Raw genomic sequence first — 15720 nt, 5'->3', positions numbered from 1 at the left:
AGGGAAAGTGACTTGAATGCCTTCGGAGTCCATGACTTCAGGACGCTGAGAGGGTGCATTTGATGTAAAGGAGAGACGTGCGGACAGAAGCAAGGATGGGCTGGAAGTGCTAGCGAGGATGAGAGACAGACAACGATTGCAGTCATTGCGCACACAGGATTCACACTCAACGCGGATATCGGTTCGGACCCCTGACGCGGACAGACACCGAACCTTTTCAACCGACCCACGGCCAACGCTAGCCGAACTCAAGCTCAGGCTCAAGATTGGTCGACGATCGCCCATTAATACCTCACACATGACTGCATCAATGGCTTTCTTTCGGTTTCTGTCAGACTTCCGCGTCGACATCTGACTCGAATCGCTAAATTACGTCGCTAACGTATGTCAACAGGGCCAACATGCTCGAATTGGACGCGATACCCTCGAGTACCTTCGCCCGTTCCTCAGACCAGCCATAGTAAATGGCCAAAGTCTCCGACGATATACCTCTGTTCACGAATGGATCCTCAGAAATCCATGTCCTGGGTAGCATTAGCAGGTACGTCAATAGCTCTCCCAAGGGCTCTCCCAAGGGTGCTGCAGATTGCTTCCATGTCATCAACAACGATAAAGTCTGGTACGAAGATCTGAGCGGAAGTGGCACCTAACTAATTGTCGTGAGTCACACTTGGCACGCTCCAGGCATGGAGACTCAATCATGTTTCAGGTATCGAAGGGCCAGTTCGTATATCGCCGGACTCTTTGACTACGGCAAGCATTAACTCGATGCTATCTGTTCAGTTACCACTCTAAATAAATAAATGTATAGGAAATCTCCGTGAACTTCGCACGCCTGAGTGTGATACGTTAGGATATGCGCAACCTAGGCAGCCGTGCAGCTATCGTAATTGATGTTTGCCAAAACATGATTGTATGGCACGTGTCATTGTCTTACCAGCCTCTAGTCTTGAAGCGTTTTCATTCACAGTCTTGCGGCTACGCCGCTCCTACCTATCAGCTCGTCGGCCAGGATGGGCGTGTCGGACAGGCATGCTGTGGAAGAAGGCTTTGCTGAGCACAAAGCAAATGGTCCGAAGGCTATTGGGCGACCGCAATGGTTTATTGGGCCTCCAGAACGCACAAGATTCTGACGTGCTTCCCATATGCACCTTCAGCAAGGACTACCACTACAGTGAAGCCAGAGGTGTAGCGAAGTTTGACTGTCGCATAATATTGATGGCTGGTTTGTGCTCGGCGTCGTGACTACGACCCTGGCATCGAAGCGTCTGATGCTAGCTCTAGAGTCACTCACGGGCTTCGCGGTCGCACACTGACACTGAACGTACCTAGGATCTATAGCATTCCCACTGGATTGTACGACTTTCACGTATATCGTAGCTGCCCTTGTACAATGAACCTCCCTTATATAATGACACTTCTAACTTGACGAACGCACACTGTATATGTCAAAGGCCGCATGTATCCCAATTGTTCGAGTGCATCCCCTCTGATTCGCCTCATCCCTCTGCCCCGCATCCTTTCAAAAGTCCAATCACTTTGTGCAAGTACGCTTTCATTTGTAGGTAATCAATTCGTAGCTAATCAATCCATGAGGTTAATGAATGTCCTAAATCAAACCATCACGACCCCTCAAGGTTATCAACAACATCAAGTACTTCAATGGCGAGTATGTTTCGGACTGGGCTTCTATTGACACGTCTTCGACATATCGGGCATTGCACCTTGAGCAAACCGCCTTCCAAAAGTTGGATCACCCTCTTGGATTGCACGCGTTGAGGGATTGCGAGATTGTTGGTCTCATAGTACTGCTTGATGGCGTCCTTTGCTAGATGGCGAATACAGTGACTACAAAATGTGTGACCACAGCTGAAACTGGGAGACCATTAGAACCTATTCGTCTCGAATGACAACTATGCATACCTCCATGGCTTTTGCATTCGCTCCTTACATACCGGACAAGTTACGGCTTGAATTAGTCTTCCACGCATCTTTATCCCGATCATGAGAAATCTAGAATATGCCTGAGGAACCGGAAGAGAAACTCACATCGTTGTCAGGGTCAGATTTGACCACATTGAGTAAAGTTACGGCAGTATCGGAACTTGCTTCCACGTTTTTGGATAGGGCCTCGACTTCATGTTTTGAGTGGGTCTTAGATGGGGAATGTACTTGATCTGAAGTGGCTCCGACTTCCCCAGATGTTATTTTCGCGTTCTTCGCTACTGCTGGGGACCTGACTTCGTTTTCTGTGGGTGGGGCTCGAACCTCGTCTTTGGCCGTAGCCGTAGTCAATAAACTCAAGGTGTGCGTCATGGATCTGGTGAGCTGCGAGTAAATGGATAAGTAAAGCCGAGAGGTGATCTAATGGAAATCTCACTCACTTGCGCTATCTGGGTTTCCGAATCGTCAGATGTCTCAGGAGCATCTTTCAATCTAGAACGAGTGTTTTTCTCCAGAGCATAGCTGCGAGGCTTCCTTGCCGAAGAAGAAGGCTTGTAAGCAGAGGCGTCATAACGGGCTTGTCGAGACGGTGTAGAAGGCATCAAATTTGTGAGTGAAAGGATGTGGTCTTCGCGCCCGGTTTGTTGATACGGTAAAGCTAACATTGATCCAAACATGTCGCGCGGCTAGTACCCTACACTGACATTATACACACCGCACCCAATTCTAAGGGACCCTTACTCACAGCCGGCGCAACGACTCTTAGATTGTGTTGGCACTATGGTTAGCCAGTCGCCTATGATTTCCATCCCGAAGAAGAGCTCGTCAGATGTAGACTGGATCCCTTCAATCCGCAACCTCATCGCCAAATCGTATGGTATAAGTCCAGACGACTACACTGCAGAGTGTCAAGTGCTACAGCAATGCCGCAGGGACGCGGTCAAAGATGCCAACAGTAATGCAATAGGTATACCCACTTCTGAGACGGAAGTCGTCACATACTCTAACGCGACAAAATGTTTATTTTACTAGCCCATGACCGTTTGTCTCGGTACTTTGGTCAGCTCGAGTTTCTCGGTCTCCGGTTCCCTGAAATACGCATCGACTCCACTTGGAACGATGCATTCTCAAACAAGCAGATCTCCCAGACATCCCTTGCGTATGAGAAAGTGTCCACGCTCTTTCAGATTGCGGCTACACAGTCGGCAATCGCGGCTTCACAGAATAGAACAAGACCGGAGGGCCTCAAGCTCGCATTCTACTATTTCCGTGCCTGCGCTGGCATACTCACATATATCGCCGAAAGTTTTCCTCATGCCCCTTCCACCGACCTCAGCAGCGATGTTATTAGCTCTTTGACAGGCATCGTCATTGCACAGGCAACTGAGATTTTTCTGGAGAAAGTTATTGACGAGAAGACGGCTCACACTCTGATATCCAAAATCGCCTCCCAGACCGCGCACCTGTACACCACGTCGGCTAAGGAGGTTAAGGAGCTCGCGTACAAAGGCATCGTTGATCATAAGTGGGACACAATTCTTCAGGTATGCTGATTCCCTTGTTCAAGCGAGCTCAGTATACCTATTACTCCTCAGATCAAATCTAAGTACTTTGCCTCTCTTGCGCAATACTATCGTGGGATTGTAGACGACAAAGCCGGTGAACACGGCAATGCCCTCGTCCGTTTCACACTGGCCGAATCACTAGCTAATGAAGCAAATCAAGACGCGACTTCCTTCAACGCTCTCTATGCGTGTTCTGTGTCATCGCTCCCCTTTGATGTTGGCAGCGCCATTCTTGGCCGCACCCGAACGCATCTTTTCCTCTGTACGGAGCGAAGAAGTGAGGCCACATACGAGAATGACCTAATCTACATTGCCGCACTTCCACCTCACGATACGCTTCCCGCAATCGAGAAGGTGATCGTTGCTACACCGGTTTCAATCCAAGAGTTCTACGGGACACCGGACATGCGGCAGGTCATTGGCCTCGACATTTTCTCCAGGCTGATCCCTCTGAATATGCATAAAAGTACCGGCGCGTACATGGAGGAGAAGGCGGAACTCATCCGCCGCGAGGTTGAGCTTGCGGAGAGCGCCGACACAGAGATGTGCAGCGCCCTCGATGCGATCGGCGTCCAAGTTGGTTTAGCGCGCTTCAAGGTGATTGCGGATGGAGGAATCGACGTGAAGGATATCCCGCGCGACATGAGGCGGTGGAGGGAGGACATCGGCATCATGGAAGGTCGCAAGGGTGTCGACATGCTCATGCGGGAGCTCGGCAACCTCAAGGCCTCCGTTAAGAACACGCTTGGCTCGGTTTTGCATGACCTCGAGTCGCGAGACCACAAGGCCACACAAGTCGGGCATAACCACCTGTGTGCGCAGGACCGCTCTGCGTTATCAGACGGATCAATTCGCACCGAACTAAATTCACAAGCAGCCGCACTCGATGCTGCTGCTTTATCAGACGATCAGGTCATCGCGCTTTGGGATTCAGTGAAAGGGATCATTGGTCTTCTACTTTCTGACAATTTAGTGGATGTGTTCAGGTCGAACTTACAGAAAACCCCACAAATGGATGGCCTTTTGTACTTGGACCTGTCGAGCGATCCGTCGGATGAACGCAAACGCAGAAAGATCAAGCAGTGTATTGGAGAGATTGAGGAGCGCCTGAAGAAGCTGAAGGGAATAAGGTCCGAGCGCAGCGACGTGCTTAAGGATTTACGAAATAAAGTTGTTTCAGTGGCTAGTGGTGCAGTCATCGTGCTGAAGTTGTCGTGCTGATATACATTTTCAGGCTCAAAGTGGCGATGCCTTGCCCTTGCCGCTACCCAGTGGGCCTAGCTTCATTGCTAGTACCGAACTCGAAAAGTTCAAGTTCTATCAACAGCGGAGGCATGAATTTGATTGTCACCAGCAAGTAGTATTGCAGGAAATTACACTGTTGTGGAAGAACTTGCAGGATATGGAGACCCCTGGCCTTTATGCAAAGAGGTGGGTAGAAAGGGAGAAGCGCGTTAAGGAAGTTGTTCGGACGTTCGCAAGAGCACGAGATGGATATATGCAAGTTCAGGACGGCCTTGAGTGAGTACTTATCCTCGCCTGTTTTATTCAATGTCCCCCCTTACACCGTGATAGCAAAGGGATTCGATTCTACCAGCAGCTCGTTACCTTCAGTGAGACTCTGAGGCAAAGAGCGATATCTATCTCCAACAGCAAATGACGAGACTCGGACTTGGACTCGGAGGTTACTATTAATCCGGCAGAGGCAAGGCAGAGGCTAAAGTTGGGCTAAAGTTCAGCTTAATTCCTGGAGCCATGTACTTAATCATCTATATCTCATTTATATCATAGCGCTGATTGAGACAAGGCGCTATGGTAGTTAAGTAGTGTTTTGTGTACGTTCGCTTCTCTTACATAAGCCATCGGCATTGGCCGGTTTATTTACAAGCTGTTCGCTCTTGCTTTGTCCTCTCTCAGGCGCAGTCACCCGCGTGTGGTTTGGCGGTTTCAACGTCGCCCAAAGGGTTATCTCCAAGTTTCCAGCTCCCCAACGGGAGGCCCACCGTCAAGACCGCTGTCAAGAGCGATGTTAAGAGCGATTTCAAGAGCGCGGCTCCCCAAAGGGACACCCGCCGTCAAGAACGCTATTAACAGCGCGGCTCCTCCATGGGAAGCCCGTCGTTAAGAGCGCTGTCAAGGACGTCGCTCCCAACGAGTAGCCATCGTCATGATCAAGATCGCAGGTCGTTTTATCCCGGGAGTTAGTTCGCACCCACCACGGTGCCCACAACCTCCCTGCTCGGGCTGGACTGGAGGCTGTCAAGGGGTGCGGTGCAATGTTGCATGGCATGCTTTCAATCAGGGTGTGCGGCTTACCATCTCAAAGGCACACGCAATGCCTCTATGCTTACTCGGAACACTGACACTTCTCCGACTCCTCCTCTGCCGTGGCTTCTGTGATGAACGTGACCACCAACTGCACCAGCTCCAACGAACCAACAAGCGCAGGCCGGGAAGGAGGCTGCAAGCCAGCGACAGCCCTTCGTCGCACGATCCGTTTCCAGCTTTCTCCCTCTCTATGGCTACCCCCTCCCCCCGTGTTGTTCTAATCCCGATCCCGCGTCACCCACCCTATATATAGCCTTTCAATACTCCATCGCTACTTCTCTGCCGGTTTCATTGTCTCTCCTAGTTCGCGTCCGCACGACGCTTCCTCAACCCCAAGAACCCTGATGCATACCAGTCTCTTGCGGACCCTCTGCGAAGATGGGTCTCCAGCGCTTCGCGCATTGCTCGCCGAACGCGTCGCTTTCCATAAAGCACGCCGATTCACAGGCTATTCACGAAGCCAACCCACGCGCCTTGCAGCGATCCGGGGCTGACGGACAACTACTATAGGTTTCTCTTTTTTTTTTTTAAAAAAATCTTTGTTCGCTTTCCCTTTTTTCTTTCTAAGTCCTATGTTATGCGGCGACATGAACCCTCAATCATACGGGCCGGGACTATATTTAGTACTTGCACCAACAACATACACTCATTCGCAAAACTATTTAGATTTACACCGATACCGAATACCTACCTCTAGAGTACGGAGTCGAACGCTGCATAGTGTACATATCTAGTGCTTTATGCGGGATATATGTTTGATTTGTTTCCTCTGTGTCTCGCCTCGCAGTCCCTTCATGCAAAGTTTTCTGTTAGATTTTCCGTTCGAGCAGGAGTTGTGAAGCGCGCAAAAGGGTTTAAATTCAAGTATTAATTCAACCACTAGTGACAGTTGCAGTCCTGAGCCGAAAAGTAGCCCAAGTACTTCTGTAGAGGAGGTACAAACCTCTCCATTAATGCAGGTCCTCTGCCAACACCTTTCAAAAGCTAGCGATGGTGACAGAAACGCCTTTCCATCTCAACGATACCTTCCGAGTAGACGAGTGCAAGGAGGATAATATGGCCTACAGCAAGTAGCACGACAATATGGTGAAAAGGATATCAATCATGAAACACGCGCGAGCTGCGCCGAACACTGTCGACTCCCTTAGTGCCCAGATAATTGGAAGAAGGCCGGGAGGGGCTCACAAAACTATGTCTGTTTAGCTTATTGCGTGCGTACACGGAGATCTACACCTTGTCTCTTGCCTTCATCTCCAATACCTGCTTGTGTAGTTTCCATAGCACACGCCCGACAATGCCGGTTGTGGTCCCGTTCGTGATGATACATCCAAGAAAACGATGGTTGCGTGGGCTGTGCTGTGTCGCCGGCAGACCAGCCCACCTACAAGATATTACCTATGGGTCGGAGGAGTGGGCGGTTGATATTTTGATTATTTTGTATGGCAGTCATATACACACCCTCCAGCCGCAGACCACAAACGGTTCATGTAGCTAACGACAGCCTAGATCAGCACGCCTTCGCTGAACGAGACTGCAGACTCACACACACACACACGATCCTTGATGCGGAACACAAAAGCGTCGCCACGCCCATACCATTGTCCGTCTTGCCCAGCGTAGTCGACACGGAGTCGAAACGCACTGGAAAGGGTACACCATTTTGGCTATCCGGGTGGTTTGGATGGTTGGACTCGGCACCATAGGTCTTAACAAGTACGTTCCGACCCTCATGATAGACGGCATATGGCTTGGGCGAGAAGGGTCCCAACGCCCAGGTGCCAGGGGGAGAAGCCATCGATCACGGTAAACGCCTCGATGCCTGTGCTCCTTGACGGTGCGACTAACGCTGTCAAAAACAATCTTTGAATGAGGCCATTGCCATGCGGATTGAGCAGGTGGGAACGAGCGGTAATCTGAGAGAGCGGATAGTCTGGCCACGATACTCAGGTTCAGGCTGTAAAGATACCATGTGCACGTGTATGCACCTCAACCCAAGGCCGGTTGAAGCTGAGGCCGTTCTGGTGCTGGGCCATTAGAACGGCGAGCAGGTTGTCTGTCTGGCTCAAAGACAGATGTGAAGACTGTAAGATAGATAAGGACGAGAAGGATGGTAGTGGGTACCGCTCTGAATTCGAACGCGATGGTCGGTGGAAGAGTTTAACGTTTAAGCCTCGCCGATGTTCTTCGGACTCTTTCATTCATGTGACGGCATCGGTATACCATGCCTCCTATACTCGAAATCACATCCCCAATACCCAGGAATTTCTTAGAAACAACTGGGAGCTTGGACCTTCGCTGATCTTCTTGGACATCCAGAGGAACCCAAGTTTGACTTGAAGATGCAAATTTTATTATTCCAATAGCCGCGAAAACAAAACTATGGGCATATGATTGTAGATCTATTAGGACGAGCATTTTAGATGCAAACGGAGTAGAAATTGTGGCCATTATAGGTCAGTACATATATGATGGACAAGACGAAGTGAGGAAATCAATTCGGACCTAGCCTCGGGTCCCAGGCCATCAGGGGGAGCGAGTAGGTGTGTTTTCGGCACATAGTACCATCTGGGCTATTTTGCTGGCTGTCGATGCAGTCTCCCGTACCACTGGGGCACAGTCGTGCAAAGCCTAGAGGAACCTCTCGTCAGATATTTCTCGGTAGGCAGAGTTGAGGGTTTACAGTTGCTTTCAGACGAAACAATTCATCCTCCAGAATCTCAAGTGGAAGGCGCGTAATGAGCTTCTTCAAGGCGATGAGGCCAAACGAATGGGTGGCATCCGCAGCATCCGCAGCAGAGTCAAGCCATAGACTGGCTCGGCGCGGGCGTAAAGGCCATCGCGTATGGTCTTGGTCGCCTCTAGGACCTACAGGGCAGTCAAAGATAAATCCAACCAAATATTACGCCATTGCTAAGACACGCTTACGTTGACGTGGTTGGAGTATCGCCCTTGGAAACCCACAGTAAACTTGTCAGCTTCTCGACATTGACAATATTGGAAGACCAGAAAACTTGTTCTCACTTTCGATGGATCGAGTACCTTCAGCAAAGCACCAACACTCGATCTCATTTCTTTCTTTTCGCCTATGAAGTTCGGAATGATAGGACCAACCCTACGGTTTCGGATTATGAAAAGAAAGGCGGCGCTAGGCAAGGTAAATACGTCAGGGCTCAGCGGGAACGTTCTATACGGTGTAGGAGGACGGTTACTTGCTGGGCCAGTTTCTGTACCACCCGAACATTGTTGCCGCGGTTCTCCAACAGAGAAACGTGTTCTTCAAGCTCTGCAGTGCGATTCAGAACGTTGACAGCCTTCAATAGTGTTCCAGTGTCAGTGGCTACAAGGACATTAATAATTTGGAGCGGTCAGCCTTCGGTGACACTTGTTAGAAAACCCAGAGCGACATACCAGACGTGCTTTAACCACCAGCTCAACATATGTAGCTGATCCGGCACCTTGATTTGCTAGTGTCGCAGACTATTCTGGAATGCCGCAACCTGGCGGAAGATGGATGCATTGCGATTCAGAGCGATTCAGAGATAATGGGATGCCTACCAGAGTCTTCCTTTGGATTGCTCAGCTCCTCCAGATGACGTTTGATCGTGCTTTCAGCCTGCTCTGCTCGAGCCCAGAGAGTATCCTCGACAGCTATGTCCCGTTTCCCTTGGAGCCCGTTCAACAAGGCCTTTGACGCCGCCCGCCGCGAATCGTCTGAGCGGGGTGAGAATGAGGGATGCCTCGAGTGTAGTTCCGCATTCTGCCGTCTAGAAGGGTACGCTTGATGCAGTATGAAACTTGATTCCACCGGACTGGCGGGGAGAGGTGCGAGCGGCAGCGCGAGGGGTATCTGAGCGCAAGCGAAAGCAGGACAAGCTGTCACGTGCCAGTAAGTTGGGTTATATATCCCGAGCCGCGAATCCCGCGATCGCCATGGTACGTACCAGCGGTGCGCTTGGACAGCTGAAAATAATTAATGTACCCTACCTTTGGAAGTAAACAGTCTCTCAAGATGCGAATAAAGCAAGGTCGTACTAGATCACTTGAAATACCATTGATAAACCATCACTCTTCTTTCTGAGACATTCACCAAACAAACGCTTTAACTAGGAGATCGCTGAGCGACTTGAGTAGAGATCCAAGAATGCGATACCCCTCAATGGTGTATTCTATGCTATCAAACTCCGCCTGGTGTTGTAATTCGTGATCTTGGTTGCGTTCGTCAAAAGTTTCTGTTACATGTTCATGATCCTGGTCGTGTTCGTCGATAGTTTTTGTTACTACATGTTCGCGATCCTGGTTGTGTTCGTCGATAGCTTTTGATTCATGATGCTTGCGGTGGTCGCCGTCAGTTTTCGTATCATTGATGTGTTCATCGCTAATTATCAAGGTCGGCTGAGGCTGAAGAGCGCTAGTTCTGTTTCAAGGACTTGGAATAAGCCTGTCACTCTAAAAGGATGATATGTTTTATATCACGTACGAGTGAGACTGGAGAACTGTCATCCATTGATAATATTTCTTAAGAACTCCTGCGGAGTTTTGATAAACCTTGTAGTGGAACTCCGGTAAGTCAGAGAAACTGCGAGAGACCTGAAAACTGTTCATCATCACGCAAAGGTATTAACCGAGAAGCAACCGACCGCTATCTTTGACGTTCCCCAAAAGGTTCCATCCAGCTGCAACGCATTATCTGCGTACATCGAGCTAGAGAATCGAACCATTGCATGTTGCTGAACTAAGTGACCATTGTAATAACTCGGGTCCACCTTCACCCTTGGAACAAGTAGGCCGCCATTACAGATTATGCTGACGTCGGTGACAGTACCATAGCGCGAGAACAACTCGTTCAGCTCATCTTCTGTCGTGGCCGGGGAGAACTGGACGAAATAAGTCTGTTATCAAAGACAGACAACCAATGTTTGAGAAGCAGGCGTACGTTACCAACAAAAATATAAGCCTGGTTTTGTGCTTGAACTTTGGCAGCTACCTGAGCCACGAGGTGCGCTCCTATCATCTGGTATTCGTTCTCCTTGGCATCTAGTCTCCGGGAAGACTCCTGAGTATGTTCCTTTTGGGGCATTGTTTTGACGCTGAGTGTGTCCCCATGAAATTCCTGGAGATAGTAACGAAGGTCAGTTGTGTGCAAGGACTTGGTATAGAGACATGGATACTGGCCGTATTCAGGAGCGTCCCTTCATTGCAGGGAGATGTCTCAGGCTCTTGCTTGTAAGGCTCGTCTTCAGCGACATCGGAGGTGCTACCGTAGAATGAGGCGGTACCCAAAGAGGGGCAGCGAAACCTAGCCATCGCTAAGGTTGTTAGCTACCTTAGGAGACGGCAAGAAAAATTCCCGAAATCGGAATGGCGCGATTTATGGCCGGAGGGCTTGAGCAAATATATATATATATATATGGGATTAGACACGTACTAAGGTACCTATTGACGCTGTGCGTGTGGAGACAGCCGCTGAAACGACAACGACGTGATCAAGCTTAAGGACGGAAGCGGTTGGGAAGCGGAGCCCGTTGAAATAGCTTCGAGTCAATTAATCATGGACGGGCTTCAACGTACTACTTCATAATAGGAATTATCATTGCTGACGATTACTGCAGTGAGCTCAATTGAGTACGTGAAGTAGGTACGTGGTGATATACCGATGTTAGTCAAGACCAATATGATTAGCTATTTTAACACAGTGACAAAGAACTTAGAGCAGCAGTCGCGGTCAACTCATCTTCGTCTGCGTCCATCTCGTCAGCCTTGATCCCCGCAGAAGCCGTAGTCGCGGAAGCGGTGGCGGCGCGGCTACGCCCCCGACGCGAAGATCTTGTTGCCCGTCCCCTAGGCATCTTCGTGGGAGACACTGGCTCCCTGTCTGTGGCCTCCCCACCAACACTCGCATGCGTAACTCCTCCTGGCGTGGCCCTATTCCCCCTTTTTGTAGGCGATGGCGACCTCAGTTGAAGAGACGGTGCTGTCAACTTTGCAGTACGCGCACTTCTACGCTTCTTCATTTCGTGGTTTGAACCCTTCTCGCTCGGCTGATTGTCATCAAGAGCAAAGGTTGATTTGCGTTTATGTCCGCAGGCACTGATCCCTGGCTCTGCTGAGTCCACTGGCCCCGGTCCCGGCACGGGCACATGAGCAGATACAAGCGTGGGCACAGCGCCAGCAGTCGTGAACGAGCCAGGGACTCTGATACGAGAAGCGGCATTCGCTTTTGGGACGATATCTTCGGTTTCCTCCGGGACGCTTGAGAGCGAGCTTTCGCTGATGCACTTCAGCAACGCAGAGACATCGTTGACTGAGCGAGAGTAGAGCTGCGAAGGGTTGCAGGTGACGGAACCCGCGTTTCTTGTGACCGAGGGCGAGATTTTGGTTTCTTCCGCACGTGGGTATGTAGCGAGCCAAGGGTGCTCTTGGGCCATAGCGATGGGCATGCGGTTCTCGGGAAGGTACTGTAGTAAGCTCTGAATGAAATCCTGGGCTAACAAGGAAGTCCCATGTAAGAAAATGCGTACATGTAGAGATCCATGAGTGCTCACCGTCCTGGCTAGGGTGTGCATCCCGGAGAATCCCCCAATCAACTTTACGTTCCGCGATGCGGATCTTGATGTCATTTATTGTCTTGTCCTCAATGAAAGGTGTTTGCCCTGTGAGCATCGTGAAAACAATGACCCCCACACTCCAAGCGTCGATAAGGTGGTTGTACCCCTCCGAGTTCTTCTGGGTCACCACGTCCGGCGCGAGGTACGAAGGCGTACCGCACATTGTCTATAGTGACATCCATTTAAAAAGAAGGAAGCGGAGCAGTCGTCAACGGACCTGCATATACGTCTCGCTATCGACTATCCTGGCAAGACCAAAGTCGGCGACCTTAACGTTGGGGGGGCTCTCAGTAGTAAGGAGTACGTTTTCAGGCTTCAGATCACGATGAACGATGCCGAGAGCATGAACGTACTGTATCAATGTGACGTCAGAGATATAGGCAAGAAGAATAGGGGAGCCACGCACGGTCAAGGCGTCCGCGATTTGGTATGTGATGTGGCACGCCAGTGGTTCATCTACGCGGAAATGAGAAGAAGAAATAAAGGCATGGTTGTCTCATTACGCACTTATATAAGTATGGAGACAAATGTAATCCAATAAGTCCCCTCCTTCCACCAACTCGAGTACCAGACCTATTGAATAAGAATAAGCGACCCATGAGATGAAATGACTACCATATTGAACACTTGCTAATGGTAGACTCTTCGAAGAACACTTCCTTCAGCAGGCAGATATTCTTATGTTGAAGTTTCTGGAGGATGGATACCTCCCTTGCGAATGCAACGGTCATCTTATTATTTTCTCGCGCGCCGGAGCTTCCGCTACTTCCGGAGCCCGGTTGAGTCCGCTTGAGCGTCTGGAGGTTGATGATCTTGACGGCATACCACTTCCCTGTCTGGAGTGAGAGCCCTCTCACGACGGTCGCAAAGGAGCCTTTGCCAATCTCGTGACCGATGTCGTAAAACGCGTGTAAACCAACTTTGGGCGGACCCGAGGCCATGTGGCGGTAGGCCATGTGGCGGTAGATGAAGCCTGAAAAGGTGTGCGTGAGAGAGGAAGATAAGCTTGGAGTTATGAATGGCGCACGGTAATCTTCCAAGGGGCGTTCGGGTTGGGCGACGGAGTGACCAAATGCGATCTCGTTCCCATCTTTCAATATACGGGACCTACCTTTCCCAATGCTGAATCCGTTGATCTATATAGACGTATTTTAGAATGGTCATATTGAAGTGAGAGCTAACCTACCCAGGTGCCGTTGTTCGAGGTGTCATACACAGTAATGTGCGACTTCTCGTCCAGTCTACTATCCCAACGAATTTCACAGTGTTCATTGCCTTGTTATTTTATTAGCACTCGAAAATATTAAGCCGAAAAGGGATCAGAGGAAAACCACGATACTAACTAACTCTAAGGCCCGGGAGGACGACCACGTTTTTCTCCGGGTTTCGGCCAATAGTGATGGCCTTCTGCTCCGTGCAGAACTCGATACTCTTGAGCGCTGGAGAGCATGGCTGGAGGACCCCCCACACACGTCGTTCAGTGCCCTGTGGGTCAGCATGAGCTAGCTGACCGGGGTCTTGCTGGGTCTCCTGCTGAGTATCCATCGCCAGGACGTCAGACCCGGGCGCGTAGCCCGTGCGCTGACTCATGAAGTCCTGGGTGGTTATTTTATTTTATTCGTCTCGTAGGCAGGCTAGTCGACCTGCTCACCTTCGACGTGTTTTTTAAAGGTGAAGATCGATGGGTAGGTAACTGGGTGATGATCGTAGTACAAGCTTAAGCGTGATGGCGCGATGGCGCAATAATGAGCGGTTATAACGAGGCTTGGGTTCTTATTTACGTGCGCTCTACCTAAGTAAGTACCATGTGCTGATCTTGAGTACGTCTACCAGCTACCGAGTGGTAAGTTACTATTTGATTTTTGATTTTTGATTCTAGATTTTTCTGTAGTTAATGGATACTATATTATTACGTAAGTTTAACCACTACTAGAGTTCATCGAGTCTAAACAGAACCCACGGGCCGCTTTTGTGCATCGGGAGGTCAAATAATTGAGGGAGCTTAGCCCACAAATCCTGGCGTAGAGTCTGTGCGTCCCTCTTTGCCCTGGACCTGCACGGAGAGCATACTCCGTCGGTAGCGTAATCTTCAGTGATAAATGCCTTCAACTCACTCAAGACGTCCGATGATTGAAGCGCCAGTTGGAACTTGGCCTCGATACCTCGCCTGTCGCATCGAAGATCACAATCGGCAAAGCGAGAGGAATTTTGAAATTGGAAAGCTTTGCTTTCCATAAATCGCTGGATGTGTTCCCGACCTAGCAGCAGGCGTTTGAAATCGTTTCTAGTGAGGTATGACCAATTCGCGGTCCGGCCACCGTCTTCGTGAACCTCGGCAATGTTGTCGGAGACCCCCTGGTCATCCGCCTTGGCAGCCCGGTCGCAGGATATCCGGGTACGAGAGAGATGATAGAATGCAGCTGGCAAAATGTCGTAGAGGCAGAATTCGAGGGCAAGGGAAATAGCGGCCCCTGGTTCCGGGTAAACATCGTCGTTGTGCGGTAGCTCGTCCGGCAGGTTTTCTTCCATGCGGCGCGAATGGCGAAGCTCTATCTCCCCTTCGAGCTGGTCCCACTCTGGGAGTGAAGTCGGCCAATCCGCTTCAACTTGATGGACTAATCGGAGCCACACAGAATCGATTTGGTACTTTTTTGCGAGACGAAGAATGCCTTCAATTTTGCTTGGAGTTTCAGGGTCATAGCGAGTGAGTGGAAACATTCTGTTACTTTCGTATTAGCCAATGCACGTTATCTCTGAAGCGACGGACTGCTCACGAGGCATAATAATAGAATCGAAGAAGGCTACGGACATCTTGGGGCTCGTCGTACATCCGCACTATTGGCCTTCCTTTGTACAAATTGCTTGAGTCGGTAGAGTCGGCCGGAAGATCGGGCAGAGTGAACATGTCGTCGAAGACGGATGAATGCATGGAAAGTATAGATTTGTGTACGCAAAAAAGGAGACCCCCTTCGCCGTGCAAAGGGGCTGCAGCAACCACCACATTGCCGTCGTTAAAAAACAGCGATGTGTCTTCTTGGAAATGAGAGATAGTCGTTTCCGACATGCCTGGTGCTTTTCCCTGAAGGTAAGGCTTGATGCAGGCGGAAGGTAAAGGAGATAGGAAAGGAAACAAATTTTCTACGCTAGAAAATCCTTGGTGCCATGGGGTTTGATCTGAAAATGCCGATGTAGCTCCATGACTGAAACTCATGTGACACGTACGCCTAGAAGGGATCACGATATCAGTTTCTTAAGGTAGTATAAATGAAAGCAGCAGC

At 50.0% G+C, this 15720-nt stretch overlaps 3 protein-coding genes across 3 annotated transcripts; 1 reads left to right on the top strand and 2 right to left on the bottom strand.

Moving 5' to 3' along the window:
* Positions 1-2724: 2724 nt before the first annotated feature.
* On the top strand, positions 2725-5169 carry CONPUDRAFT_61834 (BRO1-domain-containing protein; the record flags this gene model as incomplete). Its single annotated transcript, XM_007773594.1, has 5 exons — positions 2725-2911; positions 2977-3488; positions 3540-4682; positions 4744-5030; positions 5085-5169. 5 exons carry the CDS (start codon positions 2725-2727, stop codon positions 5167-5169), a joined length of 2214 nt encoding a protein of 737 aa, XP_007771784.1.
* A 7060-nt stretch (positions 5170-12229) lies between these two features.
* On the bottom strand, positions 12230-13987 carry CONPUDRAFT_61693 (kinase-like protein; the record flags this gene model as incomplete). The annotated part of the gene is made up of 9 exons (XM_007773586.1): positions 12230-12321; positions 12380-12608; positions 12660-12794; positions 12849-12898; positions 12950-13015; positions 13068-13415; positions 13470-13578; positions 13629-13717; positions 13786-13987. Coding segments are annotated over 9 exons (1320 nt in total), but the record flags the coding sequence as incomplete, so codon positions are not given.
* A 384-nt stretch (positions 13988-14371) lies between these two features.
* On the bottom strand, positions 14372-15506 carry CONPUDRAFT_92160 (uncharacterized protein; the record flags this gene model as incomplete). The annotated part of the gene is made up of 2 exons (XM_007773940.1): positions 14372-15161; positions 15217-15506. 2 exons carry the CDS (start codon positions 15504-15506, stop codon positions 14372-14374), a joined length of 1080 nt encoding a protein of 359 aa, XP_007772130.1.
* Positions 15507-15720: the final 214 nt, after the last annotated feature.

Source organism: Coniophora puteana, assembly GCF_000271625.1.
Source record: "Coniophora puteana RWD-64-598 SS2 unplaced genomic scaffold CONPUscaffold_11, whole genome shotgun sequence".
Lineage (NCBI taxonomy): Eukaryota > Fungi > Basidiomycota > Agaricomycetes > Boletales > Coniophoraceae > Coniophora > Coniophora puteana.
Note: the sequence above shows the minus strand (reverse complement) of the source record. Positions and strands in the feature narration are given on the sequence as shown.